At 45.1% G+C, this 17253-nt stretch overlaps 1 protein-coding gene and 1 long non-coding RNA gene across 2 annotated transcripts in view; one reads left to right on the top strand and one right to left on the bottom strand.

Annotated features, from left to right (window-relative positions):
• The first annotated feature begins 9117 nt into the window (after positions 1 to 9117).
• LOC128103606 (uncharacterized) lies at positions 9118 to 14831 on the top strand. The gene is made up of 2 exons (XR_008215736.1): positions 9118 to 10370; positions 11074 to 14831. It is a non-coding gene; the product is annotated as an uncharacterized LOC128103606 (long non-coding RNA).
• Diras2 (DIRAS family GTPase 2) overlaps positions 12303 to 17253 on the bottom strand; it is a 32359-nt gene continuing 27408 nt past the window's right edge. The window contains exon 2 of the mRNA XM_052728127.1: positions 12303 to 16186. Coding sequence (XP_052584087.1) covers positions 15550 to 16149 — 600 coding nt within the window. The 5' untranslated portion in view covers positions 16150 to 16186 and the 3' untranslated portion in view covers positions 12303 to 15549. The remainder of the gene's footprint in view (positions 16187 to 17253) is intronic.

The raw sequence follows: 17253 nt of genomic DNA, 5'->3' as shown, positions 1-17253 counted from the left end.
AGAAGAAAGTTTATGGGGGCTTACAGTTTGGGGGAGTTAGAGTCCATGGTAGTAGAGCAAAGGCATGATGGCAGAAATAGCTGAGAGCATACATCTTCATCCATAAGAGGAGGCAGAGTGAAGGGGAGAGAGAGACACACAGAGGGAGACAGACACACACACACACACACACACACAGAGAGAGAGAGAGAGAGAGAGAGAGAGAGAGAGAGAGAGAGAGAGAGAGAGAGAGAGAGAACTGACAATGGTAGCCAGAGGCTTTTGAAACCTCAAAGCCTGTCCCCAGTGACACACCCTCTCCAACAAGGCTACACCTCCTAATCCTTCTCGAAAAGTTCCACAAACCGGGGACCAAGTATTAAAATACATGCGATTATGGAAGCCATTCTCATTAAAACCTCCACATGGGGTTACCTACAGGAGCACAGGTAATTCAAAGGAAGCTGTATCACCAAAAGACCCATGGCAGCTCGGCTGAGGACCCAGGAAGGATGTGCCTGACTTGCAGTGGACTCTGCTGAAGACTCTCCTTTGCTCTACTGAAGACTCTGTTTTGCTCATCAGTCATTACTGCTTTGATAACCTTGGGGAGGGGCCTTGTGAATCTTGCGACTTTCTGAGTTTCTTGAGCCTTGTAAGTTTTGTGAACTTCCTGAGTCTTATAAGGCTCCTTCCTTCTTCCAAGAGTGTTTCCATTCCTAGTAAATTGATATGACACAATGTAAGAGTAAGAGAGCAGCCATTACTATGGATCCCACAGACATATGGAGGCTGATAAGGGAAATTCATCAACAAATGACCATCTACCCATATGATTCCTTAAAAATGATGATGACTGAAATTCCCCTAAGATTAAGAAAGTTTCATCCAGTGGTAATGCATGAAGTAGACAGAAAGACAGCTTGGTAAAAATGCTGGAGGCTGTGGCTTTCTGAAACGTCTCCATCTGTTTGAAACACACATTTCCTTGATGAGGAAGGAAGACTACTCTTATCTGTGGACAGAAAGACAAACGTTTAGAGATTATTGTTAGAGATTTAGCAGCTGTCGTTTCTTTAAAAACCACGACGTCACTAGCACTGAGTAGTTAGCAGGTTTCCAGGACCAGGCATGGTCTCCCTCTTGTTGAGTGAGTCTTAAGTCCACAAACTGTCCAAATACCAACTAAACAAGGAGGATACCAGTGAACATTCTAAACTGGATGGAGAAAAGCCCATGGAGCCTGAACCCAACATAAGGAACTGAGGAAATGGGAGTGGTGGCCGTTCCCAGGGAAGAGCATGCAAACTGATTGTCCAGATAGTCAGTCCTGAAAACATACACACAGGCAGCATTACACAGACTGAACACAGTTTATTTACAACAATTAGCAAGAGAGAGAGAGAGAGAGAGAGAGAGAGAGAGAGAGAGAGAGAGAGAGAGAGCGCATGAATTTGAAGGATAGTGGTGGGGAGGAGATGAGTATATAGAAAGGGTTGTAGGGAAGAAAGGTAAGGGAGAAATGTAACTAACTTACAATCTCAAAAATGAAAGAGTGATGGAGGCAGGGGCTGAATTATGATGAGAGGGCGCTATAGTTAAGAAACATTGCCTCACATCAAGATGTCAAGCAATAAGCATCTTCAACTACAGGTTCAAAGATTGGTCTTAATAAAAGAGGAATCAAGTTTCTATCCAAAGTAGGATTTATCTTGACCTTTGGCCTGCTTTGTTGAAGGATTTTTAATTCACTACATCATTCTAGGAATGTGCTAGGCATCAAATACTGCAACCATTTAAAAGAACAATTCTTAATTCAATGAACAGTACCCTTCTGGAAAGTAAGATTTTAAAAATAGAATAGATCATTTGGGGTCCATTCAGAAGTAGAACAAGACTTCTTTCTGTAGCAGGGCACAGCCATGAAATTTTAATATGACACGGTGAAAGCCTATCATTTAAATTAGTAAAGTACATCACCTTCCAAAGATGTCAAATATATAAGAATAAAAAACATAGTTATTTTTCTTCAATTGGTCTTTCCCATCAATGTTTATCATAAACAGGTCATGTTTCCTCTTTGCAAGAATAATACTTTAATTCTCTTTCCTTTTTATCATCTGGGATATGTAGTAGTTCTTATGAAATGTTGCTTCCTTCTCTAGCATCCTGAAAAAAGTGACAGAATTCATTCACTTAGTCATTAGTCAAATGATTAACACCCATATATAGTTCATGAAGCGCTTTGTCTTTTGTGTTTGGTGAAATGGTGCAACCCCCTTAAGAAGCCAGGAAACTGTAAGCCAGCCCCACCGCCATCCACACAGCCTGGGGCCTAAGGATACTAAAGACCTTTTCACATTTCTGGGTTAGAGTCTTGACATCACCTGATGATATAAGTTCAATCCTCAGAACCCATGTGGGAATCTGACCTCCATATGCACACCATGGCACACACATGCTTTCCACAAAAATAATATTTAAAAAGTAAATGTTCCCTGTGTGTCACTGATATCAGATTGCCACAAAGCAATTCCTTTGTGAAGACATGAAATGCAAAGTTATGTCAATGGAAAGACGTTTAACATGCAAGTGGGAAACTCTGTGAGTAGTACAGGGTTTTCATCTACATTCATGGTCCTGAAAGGGCCTTTCCCCTCCCTCAGAAGGTCAGTGTAGCAGTTTGAATGAGAATGGGCCCCACAAGCTCATATATTCAAATATTTGGTTCCCAGTTTGTGGAATTATTTGAGAAGGATTAGGAGGTGTGGTCTTGTTGAAGGTGTGCCCCAGGGAGCAAGCTGTGTGCTTTTAAAAGCTGCCATTCCCACTGCATGTGCTTTCTCTCTCTCTCTCTCTCCCTCCCTCCCTCCTTCCCTCCCTCCCTCCTACAGATCAAAAAATGAACTCTCTGCTGTTCCCCCCCCACTTTGCTCTACCATCATGTACCCTAAACCTCCGAAATTGTGAGATCAATTAAATGTTTTCTTTCTATAAACTGCTTTGGTCATGGAGTTTTACCTCAGTAATAGAAAAGTAATTAATACAGTCAGCCACTAGTGTTGAGGGGATGAGGAGAGAATACAACGAGAAAAATGGGTTTAGATTCTGAAACAGGCATGGATACAAATGGTTTTTCAGAAATGAAATTGGCACACCCTTAGTCCCAAGCACTGGACACAAATAAGATCTCGCATTTTGTGAACCCACCTGCTTTCCCTCTGTAGGCTCTGTCAGAGCCGCAGAGGATCTCACTGTTCAAATGACCTTGGCTCCTACTTCAAACCCTTGTTAGATGAAGAGTCCTCTCAAAAACTGAGGAATCACCATTTGCTTTAAACGAGTGGAACCTGAGACTTAGTGTTTGTTTCAGTTGACTTATCTGTGTTCATGGTAGGGGGATCATGCTTGTAGGACTGCTCCAGATAATATGGGATCCTTAGTCATTATCCCTCACTATGACTCAGCACAAAGCACCCTCCAGTGCCCTCTTCTGCCCTCAGTAGTCGTTGACGCAGTCCCTGTCTTCTTGTGTTTCCTTCATAACACACATTCTCCTCCATGAACCTGGGGTCTGCCAACGAACAGCATGCATGGTGGTCGGTGTCAGCTGTCACCTTGACAAAGTCTCCAGTCATCTGGGAGATGGGCTCAAAGCATGCCTGAGGAGGACCTTTTTGATTAAGTTACTTACAGTAGGGACCCCCACTCTTTGTGTGTTGCAGCATTCCGGGTCTGCAGTCCTAGACTGGAAACTGGCTGCAGCATGGGTTCCCTGCACTCTGCATCTTCTTGTGAATATGCGACCAGCTGCTTCAGGCTCCTGATGCCTTGACTTCCCCACCATGATGAGCCCTTGTCCTGTGAGTTAAAATCACCCTTTACCCCTTAAGCTGCCTTTGTCAGAAGTAGTGGGATGGGACAGAAGCCTAATGGACCCCCACTTATTATCTTGGCCCTCAGAACTTGGTAAAGATTCAAAGTATGTAAACAGCACCTCCACCTGCTCATGTTTAAGTTTCTGTTTTGCTTGTAGGTGCCTGTTCCTTTATCATTTTTATTTACTAATGACTGAAACAGCATAGATATTCATTCTGCATAAAAATAAAAAGACTCCACATCCAACATAACGAGGGACCATTGAAACTGTCTAATTTGTACCTTTAGATTTTCAGTTTACATAGTTTACATCATAGCTTCCTCAAGAAACTGTCATGTGTTGACCACATTCCATAAAGAACTATAAGGAACAGACTGTATCCAGTCAGAAACCCATGACAATATAGCTCATACTCTGTCTTCTAAGATGGGCAGATCACTCTGGAGCTGGGAATCATGTTGGGAATATTGATCTGTCCATTCAATGTAGCTGATGCTTAGGAACATGAAGAATCATGTAGTCTACTGATGTTTTCTGTCAGCTTAGCAGCTGCACTTGCATCTATTAATGTTTTAATTACCATTTGTGGCCCCATGACTCCACAGTCAGTGCCCTCCTGGCCACTCAGGCCATGGCCTGGAGGGACTTCCAGTCTCGCCGCCCTGGCTCTGCCGCAGCCATGATACACAGGTTTAAACTAAGTCTGTATCATTCTTTTTACCAACAAAGACTCAGAAGTCAGATGTGGTGGTGAAAACCTGCTAGTTCAGAGAGGCCAAGAAGCATCCAGCTGGCCTTCCTTTTTGCCTGGAGACCCAGCAAGAGAGACATCACTCCACTCATCCCAAACCCAAAAGAAGCATGAAACTCCAAGCGCCCATCCTCCTCCTTCCCGTGTGTCTCTCTATCCATATTCCTGGCTCCTCTAGACTCTTTATGGCTAATTCAGGTCAACTAGTTGCTGGCTCTGCCACCCCCAGCCAAGGTTGATTTTATTTAATTAACACAAATGCAAACTCAGGGTTCACAGTGTGATCCGATATCCCATAACAATCTACAGTAATTTCCTCCTTTGAGACTCAGGAAGTAAACAAGCTTCAAATGTCTAGGAAGCTGGAAGAAGATTCACAAGGACCCCTCCCCCCAGGGAATGGAAGAAATGACTGCTGGAAGAAGAGACTCTAATCGGCCACGTTTCAGAGAGGCTTGACTTATTGGGCTATGGGTAGACTATAGAGACAATTCCAGGGTAGAAGCTTTCATGACCCATCACCCATGCTGGGGTGGGGTCTTCTTTTTTTTTAAAAAAAAATATTTGTTTGTCTATCTATCTATTTATTTATTTTGTATTCCAGCTGCAGTTCCCCCTTCCTCCTCTCCTCCCAGTCCCTCTCCTCCACCCCACTCTGTTCTTACCCCCAATCCTCTCCTCCCCCATTTCTGTTTAGAAAAGGGCAGGTCTCTCAGAGACAGTCCCTCTTCCTACTGTTAGGAATCCCACTAGAGGACCAAGCTACACAACTGTAACATATATGCAGAGTGCCTAGGTCAGTCCCATGGAGGCTCCCTGGTAGTCAATTCATTGTCTGTGAGCTCCTATGAGTCCAGGTTAGTTGATTCTATGAATTTTCTTGTGGTATCCTTGACCTTTCTGGCTCCTATACTCCTTTCTCCTCCTCTTCTCCAGGAGTCCCTGAACTCCGCCTAACGGCTGTGGGTCTATATCTGTTTCTGTCAGTTTTTAGATGATGTCTTTCTGATGACAATTGGGCTAGGCACCAATCTGGTCACAGGAGATGGCCACTCCAGGCTATGTATCTGCTATTTCTAGGATTCTTAGCTGGAGCCATCCTTGTAGATCCCTGGGAGATTTTCTTGCACCAGATTTTTACCTGACCTTGAAATACCCACCCCCCCCCCATTTCCAGTAGTTTCTTTCAGTACTCTCCCTCTCCATTTCCTGTCCCCAAACTGATCACTCTTGTTTCCATCCCCACACACCCTCAGTTTGCTCACGAAATCTCTTCTATTTCCCCTTCCCAGGGAGATCTGTGTGCCCCCCTCCCATGAACCCTCCTTATTACCTGGTCTCTCTGGGTCTGTGGACTGTAGCATGATTATCCTTTACTTTACAGCTAGCATTCACTTATGAGTGAGTACATACCATGTTTGTCTTTCTGAGTCTGGATTACCTCACTCTGGATGATTTCTTTCTAGTTCTATTCATTTACCTTCAAAATTCCAGGTGTCCTTGTTTTTAACAGCTGAGTAACACTCCATTGTATAAATGTACCACATTTTCTTTATCCATTCCTCAGTTGAGGGCTATCTAGGTTGTTTCCAGGTTCTGGCTATTATAAATAAAGCTGCTATGAACATAGTTAAGCAAGTGTCCTCATGGTATGATTGAGCTTCCTTTGGGTATAGGCCCAAGAGCAGTATAGCTGGATCTTGTGGTAAATTGATTTACAGTTTTCTGAGAAACTGTCACACTGACTTCCAAAGTGGCTGTACAAGTTTGCACTCCCACCAGCAGTGAAGGAGTGTTCCCCTTACTCCACATCCTCTCCAGCATGAGCTGTCTCTTGTGTTTTTGATCTTAGCCATTCTGACAGGTGTAAGATGGAATCTCAGAGTCATTTTGATTTGCATTTCCCAAATGGCTAAGGATGTTGAACATCTCCATAAGTGTTTCTCATCCATTTGAGATTCTTCTATTGAGAATTCTGTTTAGATCTATACCCTATTTTTGATTGAATTATTTGGTTTGTTGATATGTCGTTTCTAAATAAGCTTGATCCCAGAGATGCAGGGATGGTTCAACACATGAAAATCTGTCAGCATAATCCACCAGATAAACAAAAGAATACAACAACAACAACAACAACACATGATCATCTTGTTAGATGCTTAGAAAGCCTTTAACAAAATCCAAAGTTCCTTCATGATAAAAGTCTTGGAAAGACCAGAGATACAAGGGACATACCTAAACATACTAAAAGCAATATACAGCAAGCTTATTGCCAGCATCAAATTAAATGGAGAGAAACTCAAGGTAATTCCACTAAAATCAGGAACAAGACAAGGTTGTCCACTCTCTCCAAACCTATTCAATATAGTACTTGGAGTTCTAGCTAGAGCAATAAGACAACTGAAGGAAATCAAAGGCATACAAATTGGAAAGGAAGAAGTCAAAGTATCACTATTCACAGATGATATGATGGTATACATAAGAGGCCCCCAAAACTCTACTGGAGTGAGGTTTTCAAGGATGCAACTGCCTTTGAGAATCTTGCTCCAATAGGTTACTCTTCACCCATACTCCTTTAAGTAACTCTAGTAAACTCAGGGGTCCTCCAAGTCAAACTTTGATGTAGTTGTTACTTTGATCTTTTCTAGGTTCCTTTTCAAGAATGAGTATCTGTGTGTGTATGTGTGCACATGTATGATGTTTTCCCAGGAAAAAATATCATATACAACACAGGTCCCTGGAACTTTGGAGCTTACAAAGAAAGGCAATATTCAAATATAATAAATCCTTGGTTGCTATTCTCTTTATTTATAGAAGTCCTGCATCTGTGTCTCCGGACTTTGTATCTGCTGTAGTTTGAAGATGAAATGCTCCCCCATTGACCCCTGTATTTGATCATCTGATCTCCAGCTGCTGGTACTGAACTGGGAGGTTGTGGAACCTGTAGGGGGTGGAGACTTACAAGAGGAAGTGGGTTGGATAGTTTGGCCCCACTTCCTATGTGTGCTTTGCTTCCTGACTTCAAATGCTTTGTGACCAACTTCTCACATTTCTGTGATGACTATACACTTCCTGCCATGATGGACTATATGACTTCAAACTGTAAATCAAACTGGACCTTGTCAAGTGTTTGGCCACAACAGTGGCAATAATACAGTGTTTGACCAGTTTTCCACTCCTGTATTTCATTTCTTTCTGTCATAGGGAGGGGAGAGAAGAAGGAAAAGTCCAGCTTTGTCAGATTTTTTTTTTAAAGATTTATTTATTATGTATACAATGTTCTGTCTGCATGTATGCCTGCATGACAGAAGAGGGCACCAGATCTCATTACAGATGGTTGTGAGCCACCATGTGGTTGCTGGGAATTGAACTCAGGACCTCTGGAAGAACAGTCGGTGCTCTTAACCACTGAGCCATCTCTCCAGCCCGTGCTTTGTCAGGTTTTGACAAAGTCCCCATGGCTGCTAACTGGGCTGCTATTTTTCTCTCCATGCTTCATAATGAAGCAGATATTATATACAAAACTTTAAATGCCATTTAATTATACCTTCTTGCAGGATTAAACGATGTGGAAGTTGTGTCTATTCTTTCAAATAATCTAGGACTCTTATTTTGAAAAATGGCCCCAGCATCCTCTGACTAATTGTCATGGCAACAAGTTTTAATATTGAGACTACTTCTCTTCTCCTGGGCACTGTTCCAGCATTGGCTACCCCAGAACATCTTCAGATAACCTACCTCATCTTTCCCACCTCTTCCCTGTCTTTTCTGGTTCTTACTGTTTTTCTGAGACAGGCATTCCTATAGACCAAACCGGCCTCTAACTCCCTAGGTATCAGAGGATGAACTAGGGTTTCTGGTCCTCCTAACTGTTGGGATTATGGGATGCACCACTCTACCCAGTTTATAGTCCTGAGGGTAGGATGCGGGGTTTTTAATGCTAGGAAAACACCCTATTCACTGAGCTACAACCCTACCTCATCACTCCTTTTCATTAACAAGGAGCTAAACTGCTTTACCTCGACCTGCTGGATCATTTGCCTCCAAGATCTTACTCAACAGAATGAGACTTTGACTTTCTGTTCTTCTCTAAATCAACAGCAAATAGATACTTCATGGAATTGAAAATAACTGAAACCAAATGTCTATGCAATGTACCATGATGAGAGGAGGGACTGGTGTGCAGGCACCACCCTTGTCACGCCATGTGACCACCCTTGTCACACCATGTGGGGTACTGTCTCTTACTCTCACACCCTATGGTGTCCTGTATCCTAATTTTCATAGACTCTTCACTCTCTTTTGTTAAGATTGTGAATTCCAGGTGGGGATAGTCTAACAGAAAAACCAATTTGAGTTTCCAGTTGTGATGATGATGATGACAATGATTGATGATGATGATGGTGGTGGTGGTGGTGGTGGTGGTGGTGGTGGTGGTGGTGGTGGGATGTGTGTGTGTGTGTGTGTGTGTGTGTGTGTGTGTGTGTGTGTGTGTGTGTGTGTTTTGAGACAGAGTTTCTCTGTATTTTCCTGGCCATCCTAGAATTTGCTCTGTATATTCCAAAAAGCATTCTCACAGACACACTCAGACGGGGCTGAGTGGACAATCAGCCATGTCTCCCATCCTCACCCTTCCAGAATAGCAATTCTATTTTAACATTTGAGTTCTACAAGGGATGTCCTTTCCCAGAAGATGAGGTGACCATGTTAATGTCAGGCAATGAGTATAAGGGCAGGCTATTTCCCAGGGATTTTAGAAGGCTCCCATATGGAATACTGACCTGGCTGGCTTTCGTTCTTCATCATTGGCTTCTGTCTGTGGGCTGTCTATTCTGATTACCATTCGCTGTAACCAAGCTGGAAAAGCACAGAGAAATCCCTATGTCCCCTGGGCTGCCATCAAGGAACGCTTTATAACACAACTAGAAAATCCCACCCCAGCCTTTGTCTTGGAGATTTCTGCTACACAAACCTAGCATGGGCTTTCTGGTGGATGGCACTCATAGCCCATCACAGCCTCTGTGGATAATGATGGAGGGGAACAGACCTCCAGGAAGTCTCCATCCCTCAGCTATGTCCACTGGTCCTGGCTGACCTAGCACCTGCATCGAGAGGCTTTTTGAAATCGAGGGGTCTCCCTGGCACTGGGAGCAGGAGCCCACTACACACCCTCTCCATAGAGAACTCAGAATGAAGGCTTCTTTAATGGGAAGGTAAATGGCAGTCTCAAGCTTCCTATATTTAGCCTTTCCTGAGAGTAGCTATTTCAGGCTATGTGTGAATGGAAGCAGGCAGCCTGGATTGGGAGTGTGGAAAGAAGCAGTAAAAATGTGACCTAAAAAAGACAGATCCCAGCAGAGCAATCCCAGACCACGTGTTTCAGATGAGTCCTCATTGATTAGTGGAAAGCCCAGCCTGCCTTGCAGACAGAAAAGGAAAGGAATGCTTGGGTTTGGCTGGTGCGTGACTGGCAGGGGCCATCTCCAGCTTCCTTCCGCCTGGAACAGCTTTCTCCAGAGAATGGTGCGTATGGAGGGCTCACTCTGGGACAGCACAGTGCTAAGTCGTGTAAGTGTTTGTGGGCCTCATTCAACCCAAAGCGATGATTCCTAATTTCCAACCATGGTTGAGGGGACTAGCAAATCAGTCCACCCCAATCACATCTCTCGCGTTCTCTCTCTCCACCTGTGAAGGCCGCACAGCCTCCACAGAAAGCAACGGCCCTGCTCCAAAGACACTGCCAAGCTCATTTACTCAAAGGTGATTAGAAAAAAATGTCAATTAAGAGGAGTCTTCAATTCTTTTAGTGTTCTGGGTAATTTAATTCCCTGCTTAGCTTAATTAAGCTCTAGCCAGTAAAACTTTTCCACTAAAACATTCCATGTATGTATGTATACATATATATGTGTATCTCAAATCATTCTTGATTTGTGAACCCAGTTTTTCTCTGATTAAGTCACCAATGGTATCTGGAGATGACTGGTGTGAAAATAGTGTCTTGTCATCTGGGAACACATGCTGATATATATATATGCATATATATATACATATATGTATATATATATGTATATATATGTGTATATATATATACATATATATATATATGTATATATATATACTTCTACTAATTAAGGCAGCAAGAACATCTCTTGCTGCTGCTGCAGTGGGATGTTCCTGAGTCTCAAGACCTTTGTAGCACTTCATCTGCTCAGGAAGTCTTGTAAGCAGCAGCCAGCATATCCTTTCACTCTGGAGAATCGAGGGACCTGCTCGTTGTGATTCCCTCAAGAGATAGGAAGAGCTGAATAAAGTAACCATAACTATGAGATGGGTAGGGAAAGCAGACAGGAATTGAAGGGAAAGCAGACAGGAATTGAAGGGAATGGTGTGCAGACAGCATGGCCAGAAAGCTGTTCCAAGGACTTCAAAATGGTAAAGTGTCTGTGGTTTTCTCCATGCACAGGTCAGATTTTGCACTGCAGACATTCCAACAGTATGTAGTCCTCAGCAGGGTTTCGCTTGCTTCCACTGAAGGCTCATATGTGACAAGCCAGCCCCCAGAGCTTTGTGGACATCATTTAACGAACCTCATGCCCGCCTTGCAGGTTCTGGTAAGCCCCATTCTGCAGAACCACAGAGAGTGTAAACTAACCATTGTCACTCAGTCAGTGGCAGAGTCAGGACTGCCATTTCTGGTCTGTTTCCTGATTTTTTTTAAATGGGTTTTATTTCACAGTCTGTGGAGTAAGAAGAATGAGGAGGGGGCAGGAACCAAGCCCAGGAACAAATACCGGGGGGTTTGTCCTTATTTAAATGCCTGAAGGGAGGGGGTGTGCAGAATTGAAAAAGAAAAAAGACTTTGCCTTCCTTGCTGTTTCTTCGTGTCTTACTCCACCCCCAACCCCCTCCCCTGTCCTTGCCTGGGGCATCTGCTTCATTTCCACCCAGGGACAGGAACAATGAGGGAAATGGCCTAGGAAACATCCAGGCAGGCTTCTGTTTCTATCCAAGATGTGCTTAGAGCCCGCAATCCTCCAAGGTCATATGGCTGCAGCTGGCAGAGCAGCTGGTCCATACCATGCCAGCCAGATTAACCCTTAAAAAGTGAAAGCAAGGAGCTGAGCAGAAGGTTCAGTCAGCAAAGTGCAAAGACCCGAGTTCAGATCCTCAGACACCCCCACAAAAACCCAGGTGTGCACGGTGGAACACAGAAACACACCTGGAATCTGATTTCATAGCCCTCTATGTCATAGTGTGTGTGGCTTAAGTGTCTCTCTGGAAAAAAAAAAAATCCCTCCCATTTGGAACTCATCTGTTTAAACTTGAAAACATTAACTTACATTCATTCTGTTTTAAAAAAGAGATCGTGAGGCAGAAGGGAGAGTTTACTTGTTAATATGGGTGCCGTGCAAACATGAGACCCTGAATCTGAACCCAGAACCCGTGGTTTTTGTTTTGTTTTTTAAAAAGCTGGGCCGAGTAATACGGAGGTGGAGACAGGCTGATCCTTGGGGCTCCTTAGCCAGCTAGGGAAACTGACAATCCCCAGGTTCCAGTAATAGGCATTGTCTCAGAAAACAAGGTGGTTGGCTCCTGAGACAACACCTACACTTGGCCTCTGGCCTCCATAGCACCCCCACACACACATGCACATACACATACACAAAATAAAAACCCAAACCTCTTTCCAGCCAGAGTGTCATTACTGAGCTTTATTGTAACTGGTTCCATGGGTTGAGTCCATCACTGCAGCTAGGACCTTGTATGAGGTGATCTTCGTAACCATAGAATATGTCAGACATAACCAAGTACAGAACCGGAATAGCACGTGCCTGGTGTGGGAGCATGTGCCAGCGTCTCACACGCCAATGATCACTCTCTGCAGGTATTTGATTGACACAAGGTCTTTGTGGGCTACTGAATCCCAGGATGTGGCTTGTAGGAGTTCCACATGCTCCCTTGGCTATGGTATTTCCAGTCGGCTTATGTAGAAGCAACACTTTACAAACTTGGGGCAGGGAGGAATATCACAGCGCAATTTTAAAATATTTAATACATTGTTTTTTGTTCTACAAAGAATGAGCAGTTCTCAAATATTACAAATAGTGAAACAGATATACTAGCTTGTGGATATATAGAGATAGATATATACAATTTACTACTTTATACTTCAAAAGTGCAGGAAGATAAATTACATAATATATATAATTTTAGATCTAGTGGACAATTGGATATTGCTCTTTGTTGGACTAGATGCATTGGATGCATGCCCATGGCTTGTCACTGAATGGAGAGGGAACTAGTGGGGGTTAGGGAACTCATGGAGTCCCGTGCTTAACCCCAGAGTGCCATCTTCAAAGCAATATTTCAAGTTTTATCATGAGCTGGGGCTGGGTCAGAAGTTTCCAGTCCCGTGTGCAACATGGGATGTTACCAAGAATCTCAGCTTTATAACTTGGAATGGGACCAAAGCAAAGCTGAAAGCCGTTGGCCCAGTGGTACTGCATCCTCAGCTCCTGAGGCAGAGGGGAGTTTGCAAAAGGTGATGTTGGGATAGCCACCCAATGCTCAGCTCAATCTCTAGAAAGCAGTGTTGGAATGAAGCCCATGAGGGAGGCCTTACCGACCTCCCACCCTCTAAACTCACAGGCGGAACAGAAAGGAACAAAGACTTATAATGGATAACCACGAGAGTCTCATGTCGATGAAGCCTGAAATACTTAGGAATGTGGGAACTGACGGAAAGAGCAGAAAGAACCCTGACAGGTGGTCACTGGGAGTAGGGAAGCTTGTAGCAATGTCCCATATAAACTGGTTACCATCAGTGGGAGAGACGGGATTTTCCTAACTGTGAAGGGATCGCCACAAATATATATATATATATATATATATATCATGTCAACCATGGAGCCATGGTCTTTCCTTCACTAATCCCACACCTCAATGGCAAGGTGATACACTTTCTCTGAGAACAGAAATAGAAAGAAATAGAACAACACATTAAAAACATTCCAGAACACTCCACAGCTCGATCTTCCTGTGATTGGCAATGGCTTGTGGGAACATAAAGAGCCAATAGAAGAAGTTCAGAGGGGGCCTACAATGGGCACAAGTGCTTTGAGCTCATGGCTGATTCCTGGGCTTCCTCATTTCTCAGTGCAGCTGCTTGCCCAGGTCTGCAAGGATTTTGTTCTAGAAGTCCACAGAAATAGTAAGATCACTGAGCCATATGGTTTTCTGAGGGACCTTCCCAACCCTCAGCATATCACCAAGGTGAGTTATGATTGACCGAGCAGAGTGGGCCAGGCCAAAGAGACTGCATTATAGAGGTCTGAAGGAAACAAAGGTGTCTGAACACAGTGTGCTCTGGAGGCATAGACGGAACAAGAGGCCTACCACAACACACCGGCATTGGGAGCTCCGCACAGTGGCCATAGGCCACTGCATAGGACCTCACAGTGCTGCAGCTTCCTCTGCCTGCTGACTGGGCAGCGGTCAGATGGCTAAGAGAATGGTCAAGCTAGCACCCAAGGCCAGCATGGGTTTGTCCTAGCAGGTGAAACAGGAGCTCCTTCTCATTGGCTGTGGGAGTAGGAATTGTCAAGAATCAAAAGCCAGCCAGACTCCAGGATGGCAGGCAAACTGGACTAAGCTGAGAGCACTGTGCCCAGAAAAGAGAGAGCAGCCTATCTGCAGCTGCCGTGGCCTCCGATGCCTCAAGCAGTGGCTGATTTGTTCTGAAGAACCCAGGGTACACGCACAGTCATTGGGAAGAATTCATTCTAGGGTGCACACTGCACTGAAGAACTTAAGGACATTTAGCAAGGGACGAGGAAAAAAATTTACTGTTGACTAAATGCATTTTCTAGCAATCTACTCCCAAAGTAGATAAATTGTTAAAAACACAGTGAATGACGTCTGTTTCAAAGTATTTCATTAAGGTGCAGCGCATAGCATCTGCATGCTCGTGTCATTTAGAAAAATGGGTGTGCTTCTGGTTATTAGATGCTCTTGGTTGGCTGTTTTGCAGCTGGGTACACATGGAGTTATTTAAGACAAGAAAACCATCTTAGGGGAGGGGAAGGTGGGAGTCTAAAAAATGCCTACTTTATTTGCTTTTATTTAAAAATCTGAGGGCTGGGAGAAGTGGCAACCCTCGGAGGTCAAAAGAAAGTTCACGTTTCTAGGACCCTCAAAGTATCACACACACACACACACACACACACACACACACACACACACACACATACACGGGGGCGTTATTGCGATGTTTGCATGATGTCACAACGTCCTGACTCAAAGACTGGAGAAGGGCTAACACAACATCATGCCACATGTGGCCTCGTACTGCATGTGAAGTGTACACTCCTAACAGGCGGTCACAGCACATGTAAGAAGGCTCTGAGGAAGTGAGAGCATCTCCTCAGTGTGTGCCAGGAGGAACAGCGTGAGCATCGTTTGGAGGGGCTATGGTATTTTATCTTTAATCCCACTAAAAATGCATTAACAGGAACCACCAGGGTCCTTTGACTGCCTGCTCCTCCCCCAAAGAGGTTAGTGGCTTCTGAACTAAGTTTTCCTGGTATGGGATGGTACCAGCAGCTATGGGCTAACCTGCTGTCACACACACATGCATTACACAGTACTCTCAGTTTCTCCTATGTCCACAGCTCTGAGTCCCCTCGCCTTCAGGTGGCTAAAGCCCACTCAGGACTGGCCTCGGTTTCTGGGAATGCTGAGAGCATTGCAGATTCTGCAACTCCTGAGGGGTGGGCTGGTGGGGTGTATGGAATGCCTCTTGAGGACATTGCAGGGTGTGTCACAGCCAAATGCAATGTTTAACACATGGGCATCAGACATGCTGCCCTGACACGGTGGGGCTCACAGGGGGAGGAAGAGAGAGGCCCTAAGGGCAGCGACTCCTTCTAATGAAAGCCTCTCACATGACCACACACTTGCCCTTGAGTTTCTCCTTCCTCTTCTGCTGCTTGCTCTTCTTGCCATCGATCTGGAGACTCACGGTCCTGCGCTTCTCCAGGTTGAGCAGTTCCTGGAAGAGTTCCTTGACGTTGTGGTTGAGCTTGGCCGACGTCTCCATGAAAGCACACTTCCACGTGCGTGCCAGGGCCTCCGCCTCGCTGCTCTGCACCTCCCGGTTGGGGCTCTCGTCACACTTGTTCCCCACCAGCATGATGGGGATGCTCTCCACGTCCCCCTTGATCTCACAGATTTGCTCATAGATGGGCTTGAGTTCCTCCAGGGACTGCCGGCTGGTGATGGAGTAGACCAGGATGAAGGCATGGCCTTTGGAGATGGACAGCCGCTGCATGGCAGGGAACTGGTGGCTCCCAGTGGTGTCAGTGATCTGCAGTGTGCATATGCTCTTGTCGCAGCTGATCACCTGCCGGTAGGTGTCTTCCACAGTTGGAATGTAGCTCTCCCGGAAGGTCCCTTTCACAAACCTCAAGACGAGGGAGCTCTTGCCGACACCACCTGCCCCAAACACCGCCACCCGGTAGTCATTGCTCTGTTCCGGCATGTTGCTTCAGAACTCCAAGCTACTGACCAGGAGGTACCTAGCAAAGAAGCAGACATTAAGAGAGTTAATTTGAAAATCCCCAAAGCATGGTTTTGCCTGATTTTGCTAAAGAACATCAGGTAGTGACGTTTATGTTCACAATCCCCACCTAAAAACCATTCCAGATTCCATTTACCTACTTCCACAATTCAAAATTCAAACTCCCTTGACTAGTCCTCAGTTTCCCAGAGGGCAGCCAAGCCACTTTGTAGCTAACGAGAGTCAGTCCATTCTTCTGTATTGACCTTGACTTTGAGCATGTTCGCTAACGCATAGGCCTTTTGCCCAGGAAGAAGAGAGAGTCGAGTCGGCCTAAGACAGGTAGGCTGAAGGCAGACCATGGGGGATGCGTGCCTGACACACGGGCCACAAGCCTCAGTGTACAAAGTCCTCACAGCTGCACCAGAGGAACTGCAAACACAGCATGCTAGGCCTAAGAACAAGGTGTGATGGGACTGGGGGGATGGCGGCTTGGTGTGTGAAGCGCTTGCTGCTCACACGTGAGAACCTGAATTCAGATCCCCAGTCCCCATGCAAACATTAGGCCTAGTGGCATAGCTCTGTGACTCCGGCCCTGGATGGGGTGGGGGTGGGGACGGGTAGACCCATGAAGCTCCCTGACCAGCTAGCCCTTCTGAATGTGTGAGCTCCAGGTTCAATGAGACACTGTCAACATGAGAGAGAGACAGAGACAGAGACAGAGATAGACAGAGAGGAAGAGAGACAGAGAGGGAGAGAGAGAGAGGAGACAGAGACAGACAGACAGAGACAGAGACAGAGATACAGAGAGAAACAGAGAGAGACAGAGACAGAGAGTGAGACAGAGAGGAAGAGAGAGACAGACAGAAAGACAGAGAGATAGAGAGAGAGGAAGAGAGAGAGAGGGAAAGACAGAGAGAGGGAGACAGACAGAGAGAGGAAGAGAGAGGCAGAGAGAGACAGGAAGAGAGACAGAGAGACAGGAAGAGAGACAGAGAGAGGAGAGAGACAGAGAGGGAGAGAGGAGAGAGATGGAGAGGGAGAGAGAGACAGAGACAGAGACAGGAAGAGAGACAGAGAGGGAGA

This window comes from Peromyscus californicus, unplaced genomic scaffold (assembly GCF_007827085.1).
Source record: "Peromyscus californicus insignis strain IS unplaced genomic scaffold, ASM782708v3 Scaffold_8__1_contigs__length_139910024, whole genome shotgun sequence".
NCBI classification, from domain to species: domain Eukaryota; kingdom Metazoa; phylum Chordata; class Mammalia; order Rodentia; family Cricetidae; genus Peromyscus; species Peromyscus californicus.
Note: the sequence above shows the minus strand (reverse complement) of the source record. Positions and strands in the feature narration are given on the sequence as shown.